Here is a 24,733-nt window from a genome sequence, read left to right on the forward strand (position 1 = left end):
CAGGCAGAGGGAGAAGCAGGCTCCCTGCTGAGCAAGGAGCCCAGTGTGGTTCTCCATCCCAGTATCCTGGGATCATGACCTGAGCCCAAGGCAGACTAAGCCACCCAGGCGTCCCAGGACTCTGTCATTTCACATGTGATACTAAATTTGGCTATTTCTGTATTGAAATATTATTTTGCTGTGGTTACATTTTTTCATAGTCTATATATTTTGGTACAGTTATGAGTAGCCCTTATTATTGACGTTGGATATAATTGGCATGGAAACATAAAATGACTTATGTAAACCAGAATTGAAAAATAATTTTTCATTGTCTATCAAAGAGCTGGTTAATTTAATTTTCAAAAATTGTAATACATGGGGGCTCCTGGGTGGCTCAATTGTTAAGCGTCTGCCTTCGGCTCAAGTCATGATCCCAGGGTCCTGGGATTGAGCCCCGCATCGGGCTCCCTGCTCAGCAGGAAGCCTGCTTCTCCCTCTCACACTCCCCCTGCTTGTTTTCCCTCTCTCGCTGTGTCTCTCTCTGTCAAATAAATAAATAAATAAAATCTTTTAAAAAAATTGTAATACATGTGTAAGTAATAGAAATTTAAAATAAATGTGTGTGTAAGGTTCTGTAGCACCTTAAAATATAGCCATCAAGTTTTTATAGAAATCTACCTTTTTAACTGTTTTTAAATGGTGTTATTTGGTTTTTCAGTGTTAATATATTTTTTCCTCAATTTTCTCCATCTCTCAAAGGCATTGTTATTCACATCTCATTTTTTAATTCTTTTATTCCTCTTCCAAAATGTATTCACTCCATTATTATTCATTGATTGAATGTCTTAAGTGTTCAGAGTAAACTCATTAGTTTAATTCTTTATTTTCATGAAGTTGGTCTTTTGAGAATAACTTGGAATTTCAGACCAGCATTTTAAACAGATTTTTAAGAACAGGAGAGATTGGGATTATACTAGAATTTGTTTTTGTCTTATATTTGACTTCTGTTTATAGTAATAACTTCTGTTGTACTTTAGCTAGTTAGCTTATGGAACTCAATATTATACTCCCCAGTTTAGAAAAACCTAAAGAAAAAGTAGAAAGTAATGTTTTGAATCTTAGAATGTTGTTGTAGAAATACTTCTCTTGTCCCAGTAATAATCTTTTTCTTTGCTAAATCTTTATAGTTATGATCAGTGATATAATTATCTTCTGACATATAAAATGTAGATGGTAAAGAACAGTGACTGCTGATAGCATGGGAAATACAAGATATAAGTACTTTGGAGTCATAAGAAAAGCTCAGTCTGGGTCCAGTTTTTCCAGAGTGCCCTTTTTGATTAGGTGCACCTTTGAAAAATCTTTACTGATACAACTAAAATTGTGATGGAGAAATAATCCCTGAAGAAGTGTTACTATGTGGCTCATCTTTATAGTCCTGAGATACCCTAAAGATGAAGAAGTGTGGTGGATCAAGATGGGATATGGGTCAAAATTAAAGGTGTGGATGTGTATATTTGTATATTTTAAAGAAAAGTGATAATAACTGTGACAGATTGTCATATCAGAAATGGCACCACGCTATACATGTGTTAACTATTTCAGTACTTTTGCATATGGTTTTAGTTAGCCAAGGGTGGTAACAAATCTCTTTTTAAGTTGGGGATAGATAATAATCTGGTAACAGTTTGGCAATGACAGTTATCCTGACCTCAGTAAGAAACAAAGATATCTAAATAGCTAAAATAGATACCATAATACCTACATATTAAATTCTGGGCACTTTACTCATTTAAGCTCCTTTAGATGCTTACTCAACTTTTTTTTTATTGTGATAAAATACATGTAACAAAATTTACCATTTTTTAAGTGTACAGTTCCGGGGCATTAAGTACATTCACATTATTTTGTGACCATCACCCCTCACTCTATCTCCTGAACCTTTTCATCATCCCAAACTGAAACCTTGTACCCATTAAAAAATAACTCCATTTCCTCCTTAACCCCAGTCCCTCCTTACCCCATTCTTTCCTTACCCCAGTAACAACTGTTCTTTCTGTCTTTATGAATTTGACTATTCTAGGTACCTCATATAAGTGGAATTATACAATACTTGTTTTTTTGTGTCTGGCTTATTCCACTTAGCATAATGTCTTCAAAATCCATCCATCCATCCATTTTGTAGAATGTATCAGAATTTTATTCCTTTTAAAAGTTGAGTAATACTACATTGTTGGTATATACCGCATTTTGTTTTTTAACTATTTATCTGTGGCTGAACGTTTGGGTTGTTTTCACCTTTTGGATACTGTGAATAATGCTGCTGTGATCATTGATGTACAGATATCTGTTTTGAGTCCCTGCTTTCACTTCTTTTGGGCATATACCCAGAATCTAATGCTGGATCAAATGGTGATTCTATGTTTTAATATTTTGAGATGCTCCTGTACTGTTTTCCACAATGGCTGCATTATTTTCTTTTCCTACGAGTGATGGACAAGGGTTTAATTTCTCTACATCCTCATTAATACCTGTTATTTTCTGTTTTGTTGATAATAGCCATTCTAATGGGTGTTTACTCAGCTTATTTTGTTTTAAGTCTGATATAGTTAAAATAATCTGCATATTCTCCAGTCCATAAGAGCTCAGATACAACAAATTAGAAGGGACTTTTTTAAGGGATGAGGCATTTCAGTTGACAGCAGGATGTGAGTGAACTTTTGGAAAATTCACCTAGGGAGCACTTTATTCCTTGATCTTCCTAGATAGTAAAACGTTACTCCAGATTATACTAGTCTAGATCTCTGTTGTCCTGTATGATAACTACTAGCTGTTTGTGGCTATTTAAAGTAATTAAACATAAATAAAATTATAAAATCAGTTCCTCATTTACACTAGTCACATTTTAAGTGCTTAATAGCCATATGTAGCTAGTGGCTACCATATTGGAGAGTGCAGCTATAGAACGTTTTCATCATTGTAGAAAGTTCTATTGGACAGCACTGACCTGGATATTTGTTAGAGATGTTATTGAAGGGTAATACAGCACTGTTTCTGTTAAGTGTGGAATAAAAGGTCACAGAAGGTTAAGATTTCAAACTTGTCTTACAATAATGGAAAATATAATGAAGTTTCTATGTAGTGATGTGGGCTATTTACCTTGAGATTGGTAATCATCCAGTTACTCAACACCCATTTAGTGCTTTTGGGGGGCATAATTACACTAGGAGCTCTGACATCTTTATTTTCTTGTAGAAGATATCTCTCCCTCTCTATAGATCTATAAATATATATCTTCTACATATATAAAATATGTTTCTTATATATATAGGAATATATGTCGTACCACAGAAATGTATACATACTCTCATATGTATATCTTCTATAAAAAAAAATCTGTAGTATTTTCAGAAAATAGTGCATATTTAAATTTCCCTAATTATCACAATGTCTTTTATATTCCCCTGCCCCTCCCCACCAGTCAAGCCTCAGATATTGCAGTTGATTGCTATGTCTTTTTTGTTTCCTTTATTTAAAAAAAAATCCTTTCAAATAATTTCTCTTACTTTTCATGACATTGACTTGCTAAAGAAACTGGCCAGTTGTCTTGTGGAATGTCGCCTTCTGGATCTGTTTTTTTCCCCTTGCTTTTTTGGTGTCATTTAACTTGTTTCTCTAGCCTCTGTATTTCCTGTGAACTACAAGTTGGTTCTGAAGGCTTGATTGAGGTTCAGGTTAAGCAATTTTTGGTAAGAACACTTTGTAGCTGATGCTCTGAATTTGAGTTTATTATTTTTTCATGATGGTTATGTGAAAAGTTTTATAGAGTAACTCATCTTTTATAAATACTTTCACATACAATTTTCTCTAGTAATATTCTTAACACCTTGATACTATCTTCATTGTGCTGATCTTAGTTTTTATGAGCTCTTAGAAAGTTCTGCAATTCTACTGGTTATTAAAAGGGAGTTATTTTGTCTCTACTGTCTTCTGACATTGTTTTTTAAAGGAAATATTAATCTTTTCATCATAGAAATAAGTAAAAGTTATTCTGTCTAAATGTTATTTGCAATTGTGCATGATTCTGTACAGGATAATGCCCCACCTTTGCTGTTAAAATAATAATTTCTCCCCTTTAAAAAATCAACTCAAAATATACCACTAGGTGAAAAAAGAACTAATAATGGTGAACTTAAGCATTATATAACTATCACTCAAAGCTTTCTGAATGGCATGAAGAATCAATCAGTGTTAATATGCTAAGTTTAAGAGGCAAATTCCCTTTTGTTGATATATCATTTGCACTAATTCCAGCTGATAGCGAAGTAACTTGATCTTTTAAATTATCCTGTGCTACTTTAAGTAAATTCATGGATTTTTAAAGAGTTTTGTCATGTTTAGTTGATTGTTTCTAAAATAATGTACACTATTTAATTTACTATTTAACTTTTTGTTTGCTTTACTTTGGTTAGAAGGACAGTTAAAACTATGCGAGGGCTTTATATTGAGATACTGGTGGTATAAAGATAAAGTATCAGTAATGACTCATGTCTTCAAAACTCATAGTAATGATATTAGCTGCTGTTGGTTAGGAGCCTATTATGTGTCATTGTGCACTTTATATGTATTATACTCAGTCCTTGTAACAATTACACATGATAAAAGAGGCAAGTTATCAGAGGTTAAGTAACTTCTCTAAACAGGCAGCTAATTTGTGATGGAATAGAGATTTGAACTTAGCACTGACTTTGAAGGGTAAAAAGCCTATGACTTTTACACTATGCCCTGCAAGTTCTGATGTGATTGCAACATAATAAAGTGAGAAAATATTCAGTTTAATTACATTATAAGATTGGGTTTATTTTACTAATCAAGACTAAAATTTTGCTTTTGAGTTATGTTATTTAGCAATGCATAGTTTAAATTAGAAAATCTAAATACTTCTGATTTTGTTTTTTCTTTTCTTCACTTCTAGATATTCAAGAATTTTATGAAGTGACCTTACTGGATAATCCAAAATGTATAGATCATTCAAAGCAGTCTGAACCAATACAGCCTGTAAATACTTGGGAAATTTCCAGCCTTCCAAGCACTACTGTGACTTCAGAAACACTGCCAAGCAGCCTTAGCCCTAATGTGGAGGTAAGATAAAATTTTTCCTGAAGCTATTTTTCAGTAATCAGTTTATTGGGGCTGCTAAGTTTTTTCACTTTATTAAAATGGATATTATCTGGAAATATCATTGGATTACAAATATTTTTGAAGAGAAAAGCTCAGAATCTCTGGTGCCCCTTTCTTAATATGTTATAATTGGTTTGAGATCTGAAATACTTGCTTTAGACTATTAAAAAAATACTTTGTGTGAGAGAACTCAATGAAATCATATTTTGAAAAGGTGGTTTTGCTCTGGGGTTTTTTTTTGAGAAGTAGAATATAGTTTTGTCATCCTCGGCAGATTAGTTGCTACATTTACCCCAAAGATTCTCTGTTTATTTGACTTGAAGATTGAATTAATAAAACTCACTAAAGACTGATTAGTAAATCTTAAGGTTAGCATTGGTTTCTACATTTTTCTGTAGTTAAAACTGTATTTCTTTAAGTTATAAAAACTATTTTAGTAATTTTTTGTTGTTGTTGTGACAGACCGTTGCTGGTGGAGTTAGAACAGAGATATATGAAGCATTTTGTAATGAGACTTCTATCTGAGAAACATTAGTCATTTGAATGTGGTTGTCTGACTGAATTTGATTCTAGTCCCTTCTAGTTTGTACTAGAGAAGTGCCTGGAAAATTGAATCAGCCTCTGTTTGGCGAGTAATAAATCAGGGAAAAGTAGTGGTGGGCAGCAACCAGACAACCCTTTGGTAATGAAGTAGACAGTTTCTAAGTTTTCTTTTTTATGTTATGTCACATAAAACTGTAAAATTTTAGAGCAGGGAGCACATCTGATCCCTCTTTTTCATTTTAAGGATTCGGAAACTGAGATCCAAAAGAAAATGAATGACTTGACTCAGCTTATTTAGCTAGTTTGGGCAAGTCTACCCTTGGATTTCAGACCTCTTAACACCCAGTTCCCAGTTCTCTTTACTAATCCTGGTCTGTACTTACATGTTTTTCTTTGATTAGAGAGAGATTCTAGTGTTGTATTGGCTTTGTGTCTTTATTTTTTTATTTTTACTTTTTTAATCACTCTTGGATCATTAAGTTTTCATTCCCTTTTGTTGATATATCATTTGCACTTATGATTGATTCCAAATAGATTTTTTAAATGTTAACCAGTAATACAATTTTTATTTCACATTTATTGTCCTAGGTTAAAAATTTTGCTTTGAGGAAACATGTTAAGTTTTAAGAGAATTGAGTTTCTTACTTAATTACTTACTATTTTTTTCTATTGTCTGATTTATTATGTTCAACTATGAATATAAAGCATTGAGTTCTTATAGTTGGTTTGCCTATTTTTATAGGAGATTGTTCAGTTAATGGCTGGCTCAATGTAACCAGTAAAAGTAAATGTTCATTAAGGTAAATAAGTGGATAATACTGCAAGCTGGAAGTTAATTTCCATATAGATTTCAGTCAGAAAGATAAACAATGCATTGAATTCCATCAAAAGTAGTATTGGAAAATTTCAGGGGTGCCTGACTGGCTCAGTCAGTGGAGCGTGCAACTTTTGATCTCAGGGTTGTGAGTTGGAGCCCCACGTTGGGTGTAGAGATTACTTAAAAATAAAATCTTAAGGAAAAAAAAATAAGAACAGTATTGGAAAATTTCAACTTTTATAAAATGAGGCACTGGTACTTAGAAATACTCTCTGCAGTGCTGGTTTCTGTATCTCCTAAAGGGTGTATTATGGACATGTTAACAGGAGAATAGGAGAATAAGAATTTTCAGACCATAAATGGCAGGTATTATTAGTTAGGAAAAGGGATGAGAAGGAAATATGATTAAAATGTTGCTGAAGGCTTGGCTCATGGAAAATGCTCTAGTATGCTTGAAATTTATACCCATTCATGGATGGACTTAGTAATGGGATCATGGAGATGTGTCCGTCAAGTCCTAGATTTTTTTAAAAAGGGGAAGATCTGTGTATGTCAAATTTGAGTGCAAGCTAAGTTCAGTTAAAAAGAAGTACTGTTGGGCGCCTGGGTGGCTCAGTTGGTTAAGCGACTGCCTTCAGCTCAGGTCATGATCCCAGGGTCCTGGGATCGAGTCCCGCATCGGGCTCCCTGCTCGGCGGGGAGCCTGCTTCTCCCTCTCCCACTCCCCCTGCTTGTGTTCCCTCTCTCGCTGTGTCTCTCTCTGTCAAATAAATAAATAAAATCTTTAAAAAAAAAAAAAGAAGTACTGTTTTGCAGAGGACAGAATACCCTGATAGATGCTACTCTGAAAATGTAAGTAGTTGTGAAACACACTGATGGATGAGAGTCATAAGGACTTAAACAAAACAAAACAAAACAAAAAAACCCCTGGAATGTTTAGAGATTTCATTTCTCTTTTTTTTGAGAGTACTGTAAGAGAAGGAAAGTATATTCCCCTGTTCCCCATTTATTTATGCTTAATTTGGACAGAAAACTTGGCTAAGTGACCTTGACTTGATCTCTTTAGATTCTTGGACGCATAATGTTTAGGACTGAAAAGAGAGATCATTTAATTCACCTTATTTAATAGTTTTGTAGGGGAGCCTGGGTGGCTCAGTCGTTAAGCATCTGCCTTCAGCTCAGGTCATTATCCCAGGTCCTGGGATCGAACCCCACATCGGGCTCCCTGCTCTGAAATTTTACAGTTTTATGTGACATAACATAAAAAAGAAAACTTAGAAACTGTCTACTTCATTACCAAAGGGTTGTCTGGTTGCTGCCCACCACTCGGCAGGAAGCCTGCTTCTCCCTCTCCCCCTGCTTATATTCCCTCTCTCACTGTCTTTCTCTCTGTCAAATAAATAAATAAAATCTTTAAAAAAAAAAATAGTTTTGTATTTGAGGAGAATCCACTGACCCAAATTAAAACAAATGCAGAGGAAGTTTTTATTTGATTATAACTTGAAAAATAATATGCAAATCATGAAAATATTTTATCTCGTACAAAATTTAGGTTATTATTGCACTTGTGCACTAATTCTTGGATAAAAAAGTAAGGTAATGTGGGCGCCTGGGTGGCTCAGTTTGTTAAGGGTCTGACTCTTGATTTCAGTTCAGGTCATGATCTCAGGGTTATGAAATCCAGCCCCTAGTTGGACTCTGCACTGGGTGTGGAGTCTGCTTAAGATTCTCTCTCCCTCTGCCTCTGTCCCTCCCCTCCTTCTCTCTCTCTATCCCCCTCCTTAAAATAAATAAATAGATAGTAAGGTAATGTTTTTGTGACGAAGTTGCATGCAACACAATCTTACTGTCTCCTTTACTTCATGTTCGCTTTTATAGGGTTATTATAAAGAGGGTTTTTTTGCAAAAAAGTATTTGAGATTGAGCAATTTCCAGGGCATGCTTCTCTTACTCAAAGTGAAAATCTTTGTCTTGTAAAACATTTGTTCACTTTTCTTTCTTGTCCTTTTTGTTGTTGTTGTTATAGTTGGTAACTAGTATAACTTGCCAGATCCTCATTTGTCAGTTAATTTGTGCCCTTGTAACTTTATTTATTCTGATGTAGTAAAATGAAAAGTAATGCCATTTATTTTTACAGTGACATGATAGTATCCCATTTTCTTAGAACTTTTTTGTGTTTGGTATGTCTGTCTTCTACTTTGAACATGTACCTACCTAGTACGTTGTTTGGAATAATGTTTGCATGATATTAGTGATTGTTTCTAGGTGATGGGGACTTTTTTCTTTTTAGTACTTTGTTACTTTATTAAAAATAATGAGCACATGTCATTTTTATGGAAACAAATCTATCCTAAAATAAGAGTGAATTTTAGAAATGGTAAGGAAGAATATTTGACAGGAAGCAAGATGCAAGAGTAGGAGAAATTGCCTGATTTAATGAGAAATTCCAACAGAAAAGGATGCAGTATCCTGTTTTAGTCCTTTTGGGCTGCTGTAACGGAGTATCACAGATTGGGTAGCCTATAAACGACACAAATTTATTTCTCACAGTTGTGGAAGCTGGGCAGTCCAAGATCAAGTCACAGGTAGATTCGCTGTCCAATGAAAGCCCATTTCCTGGTTCATAGTTGGCCCTTTTCTCAATGTCCTCACATTGAGGAAGGGGTGAGGGAGCTCACCAGGGTCTCTTTTATAAGGACACTATTTCCATTCACAAAGCCTCCTCCCTCATGGCCTAATCACCTTCCAAAGGCCCCACCTCCTAATACCATCACATTGGAGTTTAGCATTTCAACATGTGAATTTTGTGGGGACACAAACATTCAGTCTATGGCAGTTCTGTTTTTGATAATACATTGCAAGCAGACCAAAGAGTCAAAGGGTTTTTTTGTTTTGTATTGTTTTTTAAGTGAAACCATAAAATGACCATTTTAATGATTTTTGGATAGGAAAAGCTTTTCTTTTTTTTTTTAAGATTTTATTTATTTATTGGAGAGAGAGAGAGAGGATGAGAGCAGGGAGGGCTGGAGGGAGAAGCAGGCTCCCCACCCAACAGGGAGCCCGATGTGGGACTCGATCCTGGGACTCCAGGATCACGACCTGAGCCGAAGGCAGTCGCTTAACTGACTGAGCCACCTAGGCGCCCAGGAAAAGCTTTTCTAAGCATGACAACAAACAAAATCCAGAAAAATTAAAAGAAAGGGTTGAGAATGCTTAGTTTGGGGGCACCTGAGTAGCTCAGTAGTTAAGTGTCCAACTCTTGATCTCAGCTCAGGTCTCGATCTCATGGTCATGAGTTCAAGCCCTGTGTATGGTGCCACTTAATAAAAAAAAAAAAAAGAATGCTGACTTTGTGGAATTTCTTGTGAACATCACAAAGTTTGATTGTTTGAAGTTTGATTATAGAACTTCTGTATCTTGAAAAGATACATTAAGCATTTGAGAAATGATATCCTGGGGGGAAATTTGTTACATTTATGAAAAGGACTAATTCCCCCCCTTCTCAATTCAAAAAACCTCTTTACAGATCAGTAAGAAAAACATCAACATTCTATAGAAAAGTGACCAGAGGATGTGAGTGGGCAGTTTAGAGAAAAAGAAATACCAATGGACCAAATAAGCCTTTGAAGAGATGCTCAACCTCACTTTAAAAGCATGCATATCAAATTGATAATGGGAGTATTTTTAACTAATTTGATTGTCAAAGATCAGTTAAATATGAGGAAACAGAAACTCATACTGTTGGTAGGAGGTACAGTGGTACAACCTTTCTGAAAGACAACAGTATATACTCATATCCTTGGATCTAGCATATGTTAGAGATCTAATCACAAAAAATTTTTAATATATATTTAGTTATATATATATATGCATGTTCGTTGCAGTATTATTTGTAATATTAATAAAAATCAACAAGGAGGCAATATAAATGATTATCAGTAAGAAACTGGATAGGGGTGCCTGGCTGGCTCAGTTAGTAGAGCATCCAACTCTTGATCTTGAAGTCATGAGTTCAAGCCCCACACTGGTTGTAGAGATTACTTTAAAAATTTTTATAAAAAAAGAAAATGGATAAACACATTATGGTACAGCCACTTAATGCAATTTAAATAGCAGGCATAAAAGTACAGGTTATATATCCTCTATATGTTATTAAATGATTACATATCAGGAGGTATAATATGACTATAAAAAGAAAAAAAAGTATTGTTTTACACACTTAGTCTGCTTTCAGTAATGTACTCATTTTCAGTTATCCCTGCTATCTCCATGCTCCACGTTTCAGCATTTCTGAGTTTATCTTCAGGGGAAGGAATTCATCTGACTGGGTAGGGAAGATAAATTCTTTTCCCTTCTCTTTGACTTATGATTTAGTGCTTTAAAATAATCCATCTGCTTTAATTTAAGTAGAATTTTAGGAGATAGCAGAGTTAAAAGCATATATTTAGTCCACCAGGTTTAATCTGAAGTCCTCTAAACATTGATTTGAATTATTGAAGTACTGGGTAGTATATATACATAAAAGTGCACAAATCATAAATGTATAGCTTGATGAATTACTGCATTGGGAATATACCAGGTCAAGAAAAAGAAAATGGAATGACTGCTAATGGGTTCTGGAATTAGATAGTGATGATGGTTGCACAAGTCTGAGTATACTAAAAACCAGTGAGTTGTATGTTTTAAAATTTGGTGAATTTCCTGGTATGTACATTATATCACATTTTAAAAAAGAAATATACCTGTACCCCCAAAATCTTCCTTGTACCTTTCCTAGTCACTACCTGTATCCTATTCCTTAAAGAACCATCCTGATTTCTAACACCATAGATGTGTTTTGCCTCTCCTAAAACTGTATTTAACAGATTCGGGAAGTATGTACTATGTCTAGCTTCTTTTTTCTTAAATTTGAGAATTTCATCCAAGTTTTTTTGTTCTCTGTGCTGTATAATATTCCATTGTATGACAGATAAATATACTGTAGTATATTGATGGCTATTTGTGTTTTCAGTTTCAGGTTAGTGCTGCTTTGAACATTCTTTTATAGTCTGTTTTGCCATAGCACAACCTATATATTCTTAAAAATCACTACACAATGCAAAATTGTGCAATAAAAACTACAGGGCTTATGTAGAAAATGGAGTTAGAGACTCAAAGCTCAAAACTTGGTGAGTGACATACATAAAAAAAGATATATCTTAATAAAAATGGCAGCACAGTTTCATATATGTTAAATGGTTAAGGAGTACATAAGTACTACAATAAATATGGCATTTTACTTTAAAAAAAAAAATCTTGTTTCTTATGGGAGTGTGTGTCAGGGTTGCAGCTTGTGAGTTATTGCGCAGTGCTGGCCCAGGAATTTATCTGAAATTGGATATAGAGTTGTTAACACAACAGGTGTGGGTGAGTATGAATCCTAACATTCAATAAGCTAAGGTCTGAAATTTGTGTTTTTTGTGTATTTCTATATGGTTTGTTTCATCTGGGTGCAATTTTCTGTTCTCACCAAGTGTTTCTCATGGACAAGATTGGACATAAGCAAACATGAAATTTGTGTTAGCTAGTATTGTTCCCTAACACATCAATTGCATTGGAACAAATTTGCTTTTTCAAAATGTTATAGCAGAACTGTGTGTGTAGTTTTTGGTGCACCCGTGTATGCATTTCTATTGTTTACATACCCAGTTGTGAAAATGATATGCATATGTTTAGTTTTGGAACATAATGACAACAGTTTTGCAGAATGGTTATGCCTGATTTTTATAATTAACCACCAGTATGTGTAAGTTTCCGTTGCTTTACAAATTTACCAACACTTGTTAATTGTCAGTCTTTTTATTAATAATATAAACTATTTCAGTAGGTGTGTAGTGGTACTTCATATTGTTGTATTGCATTTTCCCTATCATTAACAAGATTAATAGTAATACCTTTTCATATGTTTATTGTTCATTTTGCTGTCTTTTGTGAAGTGTCTATTTAAGTTTCTTACCTTTTTTTTTTCCTGGATTGTCTTTCATCTTATTAATTTGTAGATCTCTATCTGGATACGATTCCTTTGTTGGATATATGTATAATACATATGCATAATGTACATTTTCTCCCACTTTGAGGCATGCTTTTACTAATGATATCTTTTCAGTATTTCTTAAATCTAATCTAATAGATCTAATATATAACCAATTGATGGTTAATGCTCTTTGTGCCTACTGGAATGTTTTTCAGCTTCAAAGTCATAAAGTTACCCTACTTTATTATTTGTCAAAACCTTTTTATTTTGCTTTTCACATTTATATTTGTAATTCATACTGCAGTTTGCAAAACTTCACATGAAATCAGCATTTCAGTGCGTCTCTGTTCTTGGCACTGTAGTATAAACCACCCTCTATTTTTGCCTAGATTATTGTAATGGTCCCTTTAATTGGCCTGTCTGCATTCACACTTGTACCTTTTGAGTTTATGACCACTTTGCCTCCAAGATTATTTTTATAAAATGCAAATCATTTCATTACCCTTCATTGGCTTCTATTCCTCTCAGAATGAGGTGAGACATCCCTAATGAGACTCAGAAATCCTAAATTAATTGACCACTGCCTGTTTTTCCACTCATCTTCTAAAACTCTTTCATTCTTGGGGCACCTGGGTGGCTCAGTCATTAAGCATCTGCCTTCGGCTCAGGTCATGATCCCAGGGTCCTGGGATCGAACCCAGCATCGGACTCCCTGCTCAGCGGAAAGCCTGCCTCTCCCTCTCCCACTCCCCCTGCTTGTGTTCCCTCTCTCACTGTGTCTTTCTTTGTCAAATAAATAAAATCTTTAAAAAAATTTTTTTTAAAAATAAATAAAACTCTTTCATTCTTTGGCCACTGGTTCCTCTTAGTTCAGGGTCGCCACATAATATTTCCTCTGCATAGGAAGTTCTTTCTTGCCAACTCCTGCTTATTTTTAGCATTTTATTTTAAATGTCAGTTCTTCAACAGATATTGAGCCCTTATTATGTATCGCGCATTGAACCAGGTGCTTGAGTAAGTGCAAAGATCCCTGTCCTCATGGAGCATACATCTAGTGGCAATGCAGGTAATAAACAATAAATTAATCAATTATCTAATATGTTAGAAGGTGGTAAGTGATATGGGAGGGAAAAAGCAGAGTGAGGGTATCAGGAATGTCAGATTCCTTTGCAATTTTACAAAGTACATTGCAGTACACTTTGCAATTTTTAATAGGGTATTCATGATAGGCCTGATTGAGAGCGTGATATTTGTACAGGGAGTTGGAAGTTGATGCAGCTATTTGGGGAAATAATCAGTGCAAAGACTGTAAGGCATAAGACTGGAATGTATGCGAAATAGCAAGATGGCCAGTATGGCTAGAGCATAGTGAGTGAGGGAAAGAGTGGTGGGAGATGAGGACAAAGGGTAAGGCAGAGGCAGATCATGTAAAGCTTCTCCAGGGTTTTGGAGTGGAGGAGTGACATTATTTAACTTAATCTTTAAAAGGATCACTTAGGCTGTTTTGTTGAAAATAGTCTGTGGTAAGAGTAAAAGCAGGAGACCTGTTAGGAGTCTGTTTCAGTGATCCAGTTAAGGATGCATGTAGGCGTGAGCCAGAGTGGTGATAATGAGGGTGCTAAGTTGCTGAATTATGGATATTTTAAATGTAGAACACAAAGATTTGGGACAGATTGGAAATGGGTTGTGAGAGTAAGATGGAGATCACTACAAGACAATTAAGGATGACTGTGAGGTCACTTCTTGATAGAAGCCTTTCTTTACCTCTCAGATTATCAGAGCCTCTATTATAGCACTTTCTGCCTTTGCTTGATAGTATTCATGCCTACTGTAATTAAATGCTGTGAAATGTATAGTATTTTGTGTTATTTTGGTCTCTACTAGACTATCAGTCCTTGAGGCTAGAGACTGTCGTATTTACTAAAATATATGTAGTACTTGCATGTAGTATCTGTTCAAATGAAGTGAGAATTGTGTTCTTTTCCATACTGTAATTACATAATAGGCTAAAGGTGATTATATTTTTTTCTAACTTTATCATAAAAATCTTCCAACTCCAGTAAAATGAAGGGAATAGTACAACATCCATGTAGTACAGCAAACCTCCAAATATCCATAGAGTCAGCAATTACTAACATTTTGTCATGCTTTTCCTGTGTATGTGTATTTTTTGTAAACTGTGTGAAAATCAGTTGCAGACATCAAGCACTTAAACTATGAAAACTTCAGTATACATTTCCTATGAGTAAGAATAGTCTAATGTAGGCGCTCCTGGGTGGCTCAGTCAGTTGAGTGTCTGCCTTCATATCAGTGAGATCATATGATATTTGTCTTTCTCTGATTGACTTATTTTGCTTAGCATAGTAACCTCTAGTTCCATCCACGTCGTTGCAAATGGCAAGATTTCATGTTTTTTGATGGCTGCATAATATTCCTGTGTGTGTGTGTGTGTGTGTGTGTATACATACCACATCTTCTTTATCCATTCATCTGTTGATGGACATCTAGGTTCTTTCCATAGTTTGGCTATTGTGGACATTGCTGCTATAAACATTGGGGTGCAGGTGCCCCTTCTGATCACTACATTTGTATCTTTGGGGTAAATACCCAGTAGTGCAATTGCTGGGTCATAGGGTAGCTCAATTTTCAACTTTTTGAGGAACCTCCATACTGTTTTCCAGAGTGCCTGCACCACCTTGCATTCCCATCAAGAGTGTAGGAGGGTTCCCTTTACTCCACATCCTCACCAACATCTGTCGTTTCCTGACTTGTTAATTTTAGCCATTCTGACTGGTGTGAGGTGGTATCTCTTTGAGGTTTTGATTTGGATTTCCCTGATGCCGAGCGATGTTGAGCACTTTTTCATGTGTCTGTTGGCCATTTGGATGTCTTCTTTGCAGAAATGTCTGTTCATGTCTTCTGCCATTTCTTGATTGGATTAGTTGTTCTTTGGGTGTTGAATTTAAGTTCTTTATAGATTTTGGAAACTAGCCCTTTATCTGATACATCGTTTGTAAATATCTTCTCCCATTCTGTCGGTTGTCTTTTGGTTTTGTTGACTGTTTCCTTTGCTATGCAAAAGCTTTTTATCTTGATGAAGTCCCAGTAGTTCATTTTTGCCCTTGCTTCCCTTGCCTTTGGCGATGTTTCTAGGAAGAAGTTGCTGGGGCTAAGGTCGAAGAGGTTGCTGCCTGTGTTTTCCTCAAGGATTTTGATGGATTCCTGTCTCATATTTAGGTCTTTCATCCATTTTGAGTCTGTTTTTGTGTGTGGTGTAAGGAAATGGTCCAGTTTCATTCTTCTGCATGTGGCTATCCAATTTTCCCAACACCATTTGTTGAAGAGGACTGTCTTTTTTCCATTGGACATTCTCTCCTGCTTTGTCGAAGATTAGTTGACCATGGAGTTGAGGGTCCATTTCTGGGCTCTCTCTTCGGTTTCATTGATCTGTGTTTCTGTTTTTGTGCCAGTATCGTACTGTCTTGATGATCAGAACTTTGTAATAGCTTGAAGTCTGGAATTGTGATGCCACCAGCTTTGCTTTTCTTTTTCAACATTCCTCTATTTGGGGTCTTTTCTGGTTCCATACAAATTTTAGGATTATTTCTTCCATTTCTTTGAAAAAAGTTGATGGTATTTTGATAGAGATTGCATTAAATGTGTAGATTGCTCTAGGGAGCATAGACATTTTCACAATATTCTTCCAGTCCATGAGCATGGAACATTTTTCCATTTTGTTGTGTCTTCCTCAATTTCTTTCATGAGTATTCTGTAGTTTTCTGAGTACAGATCCTTTGCCTCTTTGGTTAGATTTATTCCTAGGTATCTTATGGTTTTGGGTGCAATTGTAAATGGGATCAACTCCTTAATTTCTTTCTTCTGTCTTGTTGGTGTACAGAAATGCAACTGATTTCTGTGCATTGATTTTATATCGTGCCACTTTACTGAATTCCTGTATGAGTTCTAGCAGTTTTGGGGTGGAGTCTTTTGGGTTTTCCACATAAAGTATCCTGTCATCTGCAAAAAGTGAGAGTTTGACTTCTTTGCCGATTTGGATGCCTTTTATTTCTTTCTGTTGTCTGATTGCTGAGGCTTGGACTTCTAGTATTATGTTGAATAGCAGTGGTGATAGTGGACATCCCTGCCGTGTTCCTGACCTTAGGGGAAAAGCTCTCATTTTTTCCCCATTGAGTATGATATTCACTGTGGGTTTTTCATAGATAGCTTTTATGATATTGAGGTATGTACCCTCTATCCCTACACTGTGAAGAGTTTTAATCAAGAAAGGATGCTGTACTTTGTCAAATGCTTTTTCTGCATCTATTGAGAGGATCATATGGTTCTTGTGTTTTCTTTAATTAATGTATCACATTGATTGATTTGCGGATGTTGAACCAACCTTGCAGCCCAGGAATACATCCCACTTGGTCATGGTGCATAATCCTTTTAATGTACTGTTGGATCCTATTGGCTAGTATTTTGGTGAGAATTTTTGCATCCATGTTCATCGGGGATATTGGTCTGTAGTTCTCCTTTTTGATGGGGTCTTTGTCTGGTTTTGGGATCAAGGTAATGATGGCCTCATAAAACGAGTTTGGAAGTTTTCCTTCCAATTCTATTCTTTGAAACAGCTTCAGAAGAGTAGGTTTTAATTCTTCTTTAAATGTTTGGTAGAATTTCCCTGGGAAGCCATCTGGCCCTGGGCTCTTCTTTGTTGGGAGGTTTTTGATTACTGCTTCAATTTCCTTGGTGGTTCAGGTTTTCTCTTTCTTCCTGGTTCAGTTTTGGTAGTTTATAGGTCTCTAGGAATGCATACATTTCTTCAAGATTATCTAATTTGCCAGCATATAGTTGCTCATAATATGTTCTTATAATTGTTTATATTTCTTTGGTGTTGGTTGTGATCTCTCCTTTCATTCATGATTTTATTTATTTGGGTCCTTTCTCCTTTCTTTTTGATAAGTCAGGCCAGGGGTTTATCAATCTTATTTATTCTTTCAAAATATCAGCTCCTAGTTTTGTTGATCTGTTTTACTGTTCTTTCGGTTTCTATTTCATTGATTTCTGCTCTGATCTTTATTATTTCTCTTCTCCTGCTCGGTTTAGGCTTTATTTGCTGTTCTTTCTCCAGCTCCTTTAGGTGTAGGGTTAGGTTGTGTATTTGAGACCTTTCTTGTTTCTTGAGAAAAGCTTGTATTGCTATAAACTTTCCTCTTAGGACCGCCTTTGCTGCGTCCCAAAGATTTTGAACAGTTGTGTTTTCATTTTCATTTGTTTCCATGAATTTTTTTAATTCCTTAATTTCCTGGTTGACCCATTCATTCTTTAGTAGGATGCTCTTTAGCCTCCATCTCCATGTATTTGAGTTCTTTCCAACTTTCCTCTTGTGATTGAGTTCTACTTTCAAAGCATTGTGGTCCAAAAATATGCAGGGAATGATCCCAATCTTTTGGTACTGGTTGAGACCTGATTTGTGACCCAGGATGTGATCTAATCTGGAGAATGTTCCATGTGCACTAAAGAATGTGTATTCTGTTGCTTTGGAATGGAATGTTCTGAATATATCTGTGAAGTCCATCTGGTCCAGTGTGTCCTTTAAAGCCTTTATTTCTCTGTTGATCTTTTGCTTAGATCATCTGTCCATTTCCGTGAGGGGGTTGTTAAAGTTCCCTACTATTATTGTATTGTTGTCGATGTGTTTCTTTGATTTTGTTATTAATTGGCTTATATAATTGGCTGCTCCCATGTTAGGGACATAGATATTTAAAATTGTTAGATCTTCTTGTAGATAGACCCTTTAAGTATGATGTAGTGTCCTTCCTCATCTCATTACAGTCTTTGGTTTAAAATCTAATTTGTCTGATATAAGGATTGCCACCCCAGCTTTCTTTTGATGTCCATTAGCATGGTAAATGGTTTTCCACCCCCTCACTTTAAACCTGGAGGTGTCTTTGGGTCTAAAATGAGTCTCTTGCAGACAGCATATTGATGGGCCTTGTTTTTTTATCCAATGTAATACCCTCTGTCTTTTGATTGGGGCATTTAGCCCATTCATTCAGGTTAACTATTGAAAGATATGAATTTAGTGCCATTGTATCGCTTTTAAGGTGACTGTTACTGTATATTGTCTCTGTTCCTTTCTGGTCTATGTTACTTTTAAGCTCTTTCTTTGCTTAGAGGACCCCTTTCAGTAATTCTTGTATGGCTGGTTTGGTGTTTGCAAATTCTTTTAGTTTTTGTTTGTCCTGGAAGCTTTTTATCTCTCCTCCTATTTTCAATGACAGTCTAGTTGGATATAGTATTCTTGGCTGCATATTTTTCTCATTTAGTGCTCTGAATATATTATGCCAGTCCTTTCTGGCCTGCCAGGTCTCTGGATAGGTCTGTTGCCAGTCTAATGTTTCTACTGTTGTAGGTTACAGACCTCTTGTCCTGAGCTGCTTTCAGGATTTTCTCTTTGTCTCTGAGACTTGTGAGTTTTACTATTAGATGTCGGGGTGTTGACCTATTTTTATTGATTTTGAGGGGGGTTCTCTGTGCCTCCTGGATTTTGATGCCTGTTTCCTTCCCCAAATTAGGGAAGTTCTTTGCTATAACTTGCTCCAATATACCTTCTGCCCATCTTTCTCTTTCTTCTTTTTCTGGGATACCAATTATTATAATGTTGTTTCGCTTTATGGTATCACTTATCTCTCAAATTCTCCCCTCGTGATCCAGTGGTTGTTTATATCTGTTTTTCTCAGCTTCTTTATTCCTTATCATTTGGTCTTCTAAATCACTAATTCTTTATTCTGCCTCATTTATCCTAGCATTTAGAGTGTCCATTTTTGATTGCACCTCATTCATAGCCTTTTTGATTTCAACTTGGTTAGATTTTAGTGTTTTTATTTCTCCAGAAAGGGATTCTCTGGTATCTTCTATGCTATTTTCTAGCCCAGCTAGTATCTTTATAATCGTCATTCTGAACTCTAGTTCCGACATCTTACTGATGTCTGTATTGATTAGATCCCTGGCAGTCAGTACTGCCTCTTGCTCTTTTTTTTGATGAGTTTTTCTGTCTTGTCATTTTGTCCAGAGGAGAACAGGTGAATGAGAGAACGTATGCTAAAAAAATGCTAAAAGGGTAACAGCGACCCCAGAAAAATATACACTAACCAAATCAGAGGAGACTCAAAACCAGGGAGAAAAGAAAGGGGGGAAAAGAAAAAAAGAATATGATCAGGCTGGTGATTAGAACAGAGCCACATACTAGATTTTGGGTGTATTTTGGTCTGTTAGAAGAAATTGCCTCCCCAAATTTTAAAGAAAAACTTATATTAAGGGTAAATATGATGAAGGGATGGAATATGACTGTAAAGATGAAAATTAAAAAAGATTTGAAAGAAGGAATTGATAAGTTGGTTGAAAAAAGAATAAAAATTAAAAAAAAAAAAGAATGTGAGGGGTGCCTTGGTGGCTCAGTCAGTTAAGCAACTGCCTTCGGCTCAGGTCATGATCTCAGGGTCCTGGGATCCAGCCCCGCATCGGGCTCCCTGCTCGGCGGGAAGCCTGCTTCTCCCTTTCCCACTCCCCCTGCTTGTGTTCCCTCTCTCACTTTCTCTCACTCTGTCAAATAAATAAAATCTTTAAATAAATAAATAAAAGAATGTGATCAGGCAGGAGACTAGGACAACGTCATACACTAGATTCAGGGTATATTTTAGTCTGTTAGAAGAAACTGTATCCCAAAATTTTAAAGAAAGAAAAACATAGATATACAAAAAATAAGGTTAAATACAATGAAGAGATAGAATATGACTGTAAAAATGAAAAATTAAAGATTTTAAAAAAGGAATTGATAAGATGTGGTTGAAAAAGGAAAGAAGAAAAATTCAACTAAAAAATAGAAAAAGAAAAAAAATAAGATTTAAAAAATTAACTTTGAAAGACTAAAGCATCATGAGAAAAGCCATGAATTCTGTGTGCTGTATTCCCCCAGCACTGGGGTTTTGCCGTTCTCATTGATCGGCAAACTTAGTCTTGGCTGATCTTCTGGGGGAGGGGCCTGTTGCAGTGATTCTCAAATGTCTTTGCTGGAGGCAGAATTGCCCCCCTCTTGCTGGGGGTCGGGCTAAGTAATCTGCTCAGGTTTGTTCTCGGTAGCTTTTGTTCCCTGCAAGCTGTCCTAGCAGCTTTGGAGGACGAGACTGAAAATGGCGGCCTCCCAATCTCCGCCCCGGAGGAGCCGAGAACTCGGGGCCCCGCTCCTCAGTGAACCTTCGGAGAAAAGCAGTCAGTCACTCCCGTCTTCCTGGTCTCTGGCTGCACTCCGTGCTCACCTGGCCTGTGACCAAGCGTTTCTGTCTCTGGCACCCGACCCGGTGTGGAGTCTCCAAACCCAGCAGATCCCTGCAGTGCACTCCTGCACCGCTCCTCCCCGGGGAGAAAGGGGAGCCTCCCCGGATCTGCCGCTTGTTGGGTCCCTGCTGGAAGAGTAGTGGCCTGACTGTGCCGCGGATCACAGTTTATGGCAACCCCGAGCTGAGAGCTCGCACCTCGGCTCTGTCTCTGCAGCCGGCTTCTCTGCTCCGATACCTGGGAGCTCTGCCTCACTCAGGCACCTCCGGTCTTTCTCTGACCCCGAGGGTCTTGAGACCCCACTATCCCAGCGAGAGGGTTCCACCACCACCACCACCACCACCACCACCACCCCCCCTCCACCCTTAGCCACTGGAGTAACGTCCCTCAGCAGAGCAGACTTCTACAAGTTCCGCTGCTTTGGAACGGATTTTGTTCCAGATTTTGTGTTCTGTGGAGCACAAAAAAAATATTTTTTGTGATTTTGTGCTCCAATGCTCTATCACTTGCTGGTAGCTGGCTGAAGGAGGCTTCCTCCCCCCGTGATCTATCTTCCCGTATATGGCCTCGGATTCACTTCTCCACACTTCTTCTTTTCACTACCCTTCCTCTTGATGTTTTATTTTTCTAGCAGACATCTCTTTCTCTCAGAGACTCTGAGACATTAGTCTGAACTGTCCTTCACTCTTGCCACCACCAAATTTACAGTGTTGTCGCATTCCAATTTTTAAGTGATATGTTAGGAAATAGTAAATAAAAAATGCAAAATTTGAAAAAATGCACAACCCCTATGCAAAGCCCCTGTAATGAAAAAACTGGTAGGTATACTGAGTGAATTGTACATGAGGTATCTGCAGGTGATTTCGATGACCACTCTGCTGTTATTTTACATTCACTATTACATTATATTTTCATGTTTATATCTTAGGACAGTTTTATCCCAGACTAGAGTACTAGATCAGTACTAAACTGAAGGACATACCCCCAATTCAATAACTTTGAATTAGAAGTGAGGTATAAAGAAATGCTGTGAAAGAAGTGAAACGACTGCCATATTATTCCAAGCTTGGCAAAATGTTATCCAGTTACTAAGAAAATAAAAGTCTTTGTTAAAGCTTAGGTGTGCCACAGTGGTTATAAATTTATATGCTGCAAGAAGGCATCCCAGTATGTCTTGAATTATGAGTTATGATTATGTGATGTTTCCAATAGCTAATTAGGTAATTTTGATTGTTCTGCATCTGTGTTGGCTTCTATGACTATCTTCAGTATTAGAACAATGAGATCTCCTCATGTGCTCTTAAACCCTGCCCACCCCCTTTTTGGATTGGCAGAGTGATACATGCTTATTGTAAAAATTTCTAGCTTTATAGAAGTATGTTTTCAGGGGCGCCTGGGTGGCTCAGTTGTTAAGCGTCTGCCTTTGGCTCAGGTCATGATCCCAGGGTCCTGGGATCGAGCTCCGCATCAGGCTCCCTGCTCAGCGGGAAGCCTGCTTCTCCCTCCCCCACTCCCCTTGCTTATATTCCCTCTCTCGCTGTCTCTCTCTCTCTGTCAAATAAATAAAATCTTTTTTTAAAAAAAGTATGTTTTCAATTATGTGAAAGTCACCTTGTCAGATAATTAATGCTAACAGCTTCTGTTTTGCTCTTGATCCTTTTCTCTTTGGAATCTTGTTCTTTACTCTTTTCATTTAATATCTATAACCTCTTTCTCTTTCTTGGGCCTTTGCACCATTCTTTATCCTATAAATATATTTAAAGATTCTGCTAAAAGAAAAACAGAAAAAAGTGCTTCTTAGTAGGACCCGATAGCTTACATTGTCTTCCTACCTAAGCTTCTTTTTTCTTTCTTTCCTTCTCATTCTTAATACACTGTAACCTGGCTTCTGACACTCCTTTTCCAAAGTTGCTGCTCTCTCTCATTTTCAGTTATTTACCTTAAAAAAAAAAAAATCTGTGATTACAAATGTAATTCTGGCATATCTTAAAATATACATATACCCAAAAAGTTACTGAAAGTCTTTTTTAAACATTCTTTCTCTGAGATATCTTTTAACCATTTGATATATATTTATTCAGCTAATCCTATATGTTAATTATTATTTAGCTCATATATACATATTGAAAATGAGAGAGGGGCACCTGGGTGGCTCAGTTGGTTGGGCGACTGCCTTCGGCTCGGGTCGTGATCCTGGAGTCCCTGGATCGAGTCCCGCATCGGGCTCCCTGCTCGGCGGGGAGTCTGCTTCTCCCTCTGGCCCTCCCCCCTCTCATGTGCTCTCTCTCATTATCTCTCTCTCAAATAAATAAATAAAATCTTTAAAAAAAAAAAAAAAGAAAATGAGAGATACATACATACCATTCTGTAACTTGGTTTCTGAATCTGTGTATTTAGAAATATTGTACTACATTATATAATGTAGAGAAAATTGCTTCATTTTGCTTCTTTCATCATCTGTAAAGTAGAGATGATAACAGAGCTCACCTCATATGGTGCTTGTAGTATGACATGGGATAATTTATGCAAAACTAGAGTCTGATACACATATCAAGTGTTTGATAAATGGTAAATTTTAAAAATAAAAAATCTTTATGGGACACCTGGGTGGTCAGTTGAGCGTCTGCCTTTGGCTCAGTCATCCCAAGGTCCTGGAATCCAGTTCTGCATTCGGGCTCCTTGCTCAGCGGGGAGCCTGCTTCTCCCTCTGCCTGCCGCTCTCCCTGCTTGTGCGTGCTCTCTCTCTCTCTGACAAATAAATAAAATCTTAAAAAAAAAAAAAAAAGAATCTTTAATTGTATTAAAATGTTGCATACTCATTAGTATGCAACTAATGCATACTTGCTACTTGATGTAGGAAAGGATAAAGAACCTCTTTTTTTCAGTCTTTTCCCTATGTGTTATATTTTGGACAGCAACTTTTCATCCATTAAGTTTTGTTATGAGGTTGTAGCAGTTCAGTCACATCTGCAGGCTTCACTTGTAATTCTAGTTCTCTTGCTATTTCCGCCACATCTCCAGTTACTTCCTTCACTGAAATCTTGAACCCCTCAAAGTCATCCATGAGGGTTGGAATCACTTCTTCCAAACTCCTCTTAATGTTCGTATTTTGAACTCTTCCCATGAAGAGTGTTTTTCTCATGCCACGGATGTTCTTCATGGCATCTAGAATGGTGAATCCTTTCCAGAAAGTTTTCAATTTACTTTGCTCAGATCCATCAGAGGAGTCACTATCCATGGCAGCTATAGCCTTACAAAATACATTTCTTAAGACTTGGAAGTTGAAATTACTCCTTGATTCATGGGCTACATAATGGCTGTTGTGTTAGCAGGTATGCAAAGAACATTATTCTCATTGTACATTTCCATGAGAACTCTTGGGTGACCAGATGCATTGTCAGTGAACAGTAATATTTTAAAAGGAATCTTTTTTTCTGAGCAGTAGCTCTCAACAGTGGACTTAAAATATGCAGTAAACCATGTTGTAAAAAGATATGCTGTCATCCAGGGTTTGTTATTCCATTTATAGAGCACAGGCAGAGTAGATTTAGCATAATTCTTAAGGGCCCTAGGATTTTCAGAATGGCAAATGAGCTTTAGCTTCAACTTACAAGTCACCAGATGCATTTGCCCCAACAAGAGAATCAGCCTGTCCTTTGAAGCTTTCAAGTCAGACCTTTACTCTAGCTATGAAAAGTCCTAAATGGCATCTTCTTCTAATAGAAGGCTGTCATTTACATCGAACATCTGTTGTTTAGTGTGGCCACCTTCATGAATTAGCTAGATCTCCTGGATAACTTGTTGCAGCTTCTTTATCCATACTTGCGGCTTCACCTTGCTCTTTTATGTTAGGCAGACAG

At 36.7% G+C, this 24,733-nt stretch overlaps 1 protein-coding gene across 9 annotated transcripts in view; it reads left to right on the plus strand.

The window, feature by feature from the left end:
- Positions 1-24,733, plus strand: part of DLG1 (discs large MAGUK scaffold protein 1) — a 252,742-nt gene that overhangs the window by 11,938 nt on the left and 216,071 nt on the right. For all 9 annotated transcript variants that reach the window (XM_034999873.1, XM_034999872.1, XM_034999871.1 and 6 more), the window contains exon 4: positions 4,958-5,124. In XM_034999873.1, coding sequence (XP_034855764.1) covers positions 4,958-5,124 — 167 coding nt within the window. The remainder of the gene's footprint in view (positions 1-4,957; positions 5,125-24,733) is intronic.

Source organism: Mirounga leonina, unplaced genomic scaffold, assembly GCF_011800145.1.
Source record: "Mirounga leonina isolate KUSES-001 unplaced genomic scaffold, KU_Mleo_1.0 Mir_115, whole genome shotgun sequence".
Classification (NCBI taxonomy): Eukaryota; Metazoa; Chordata; class Mammalia; order Carnivora; family Phocidae; genus Mirounga; species Mirounga leonina.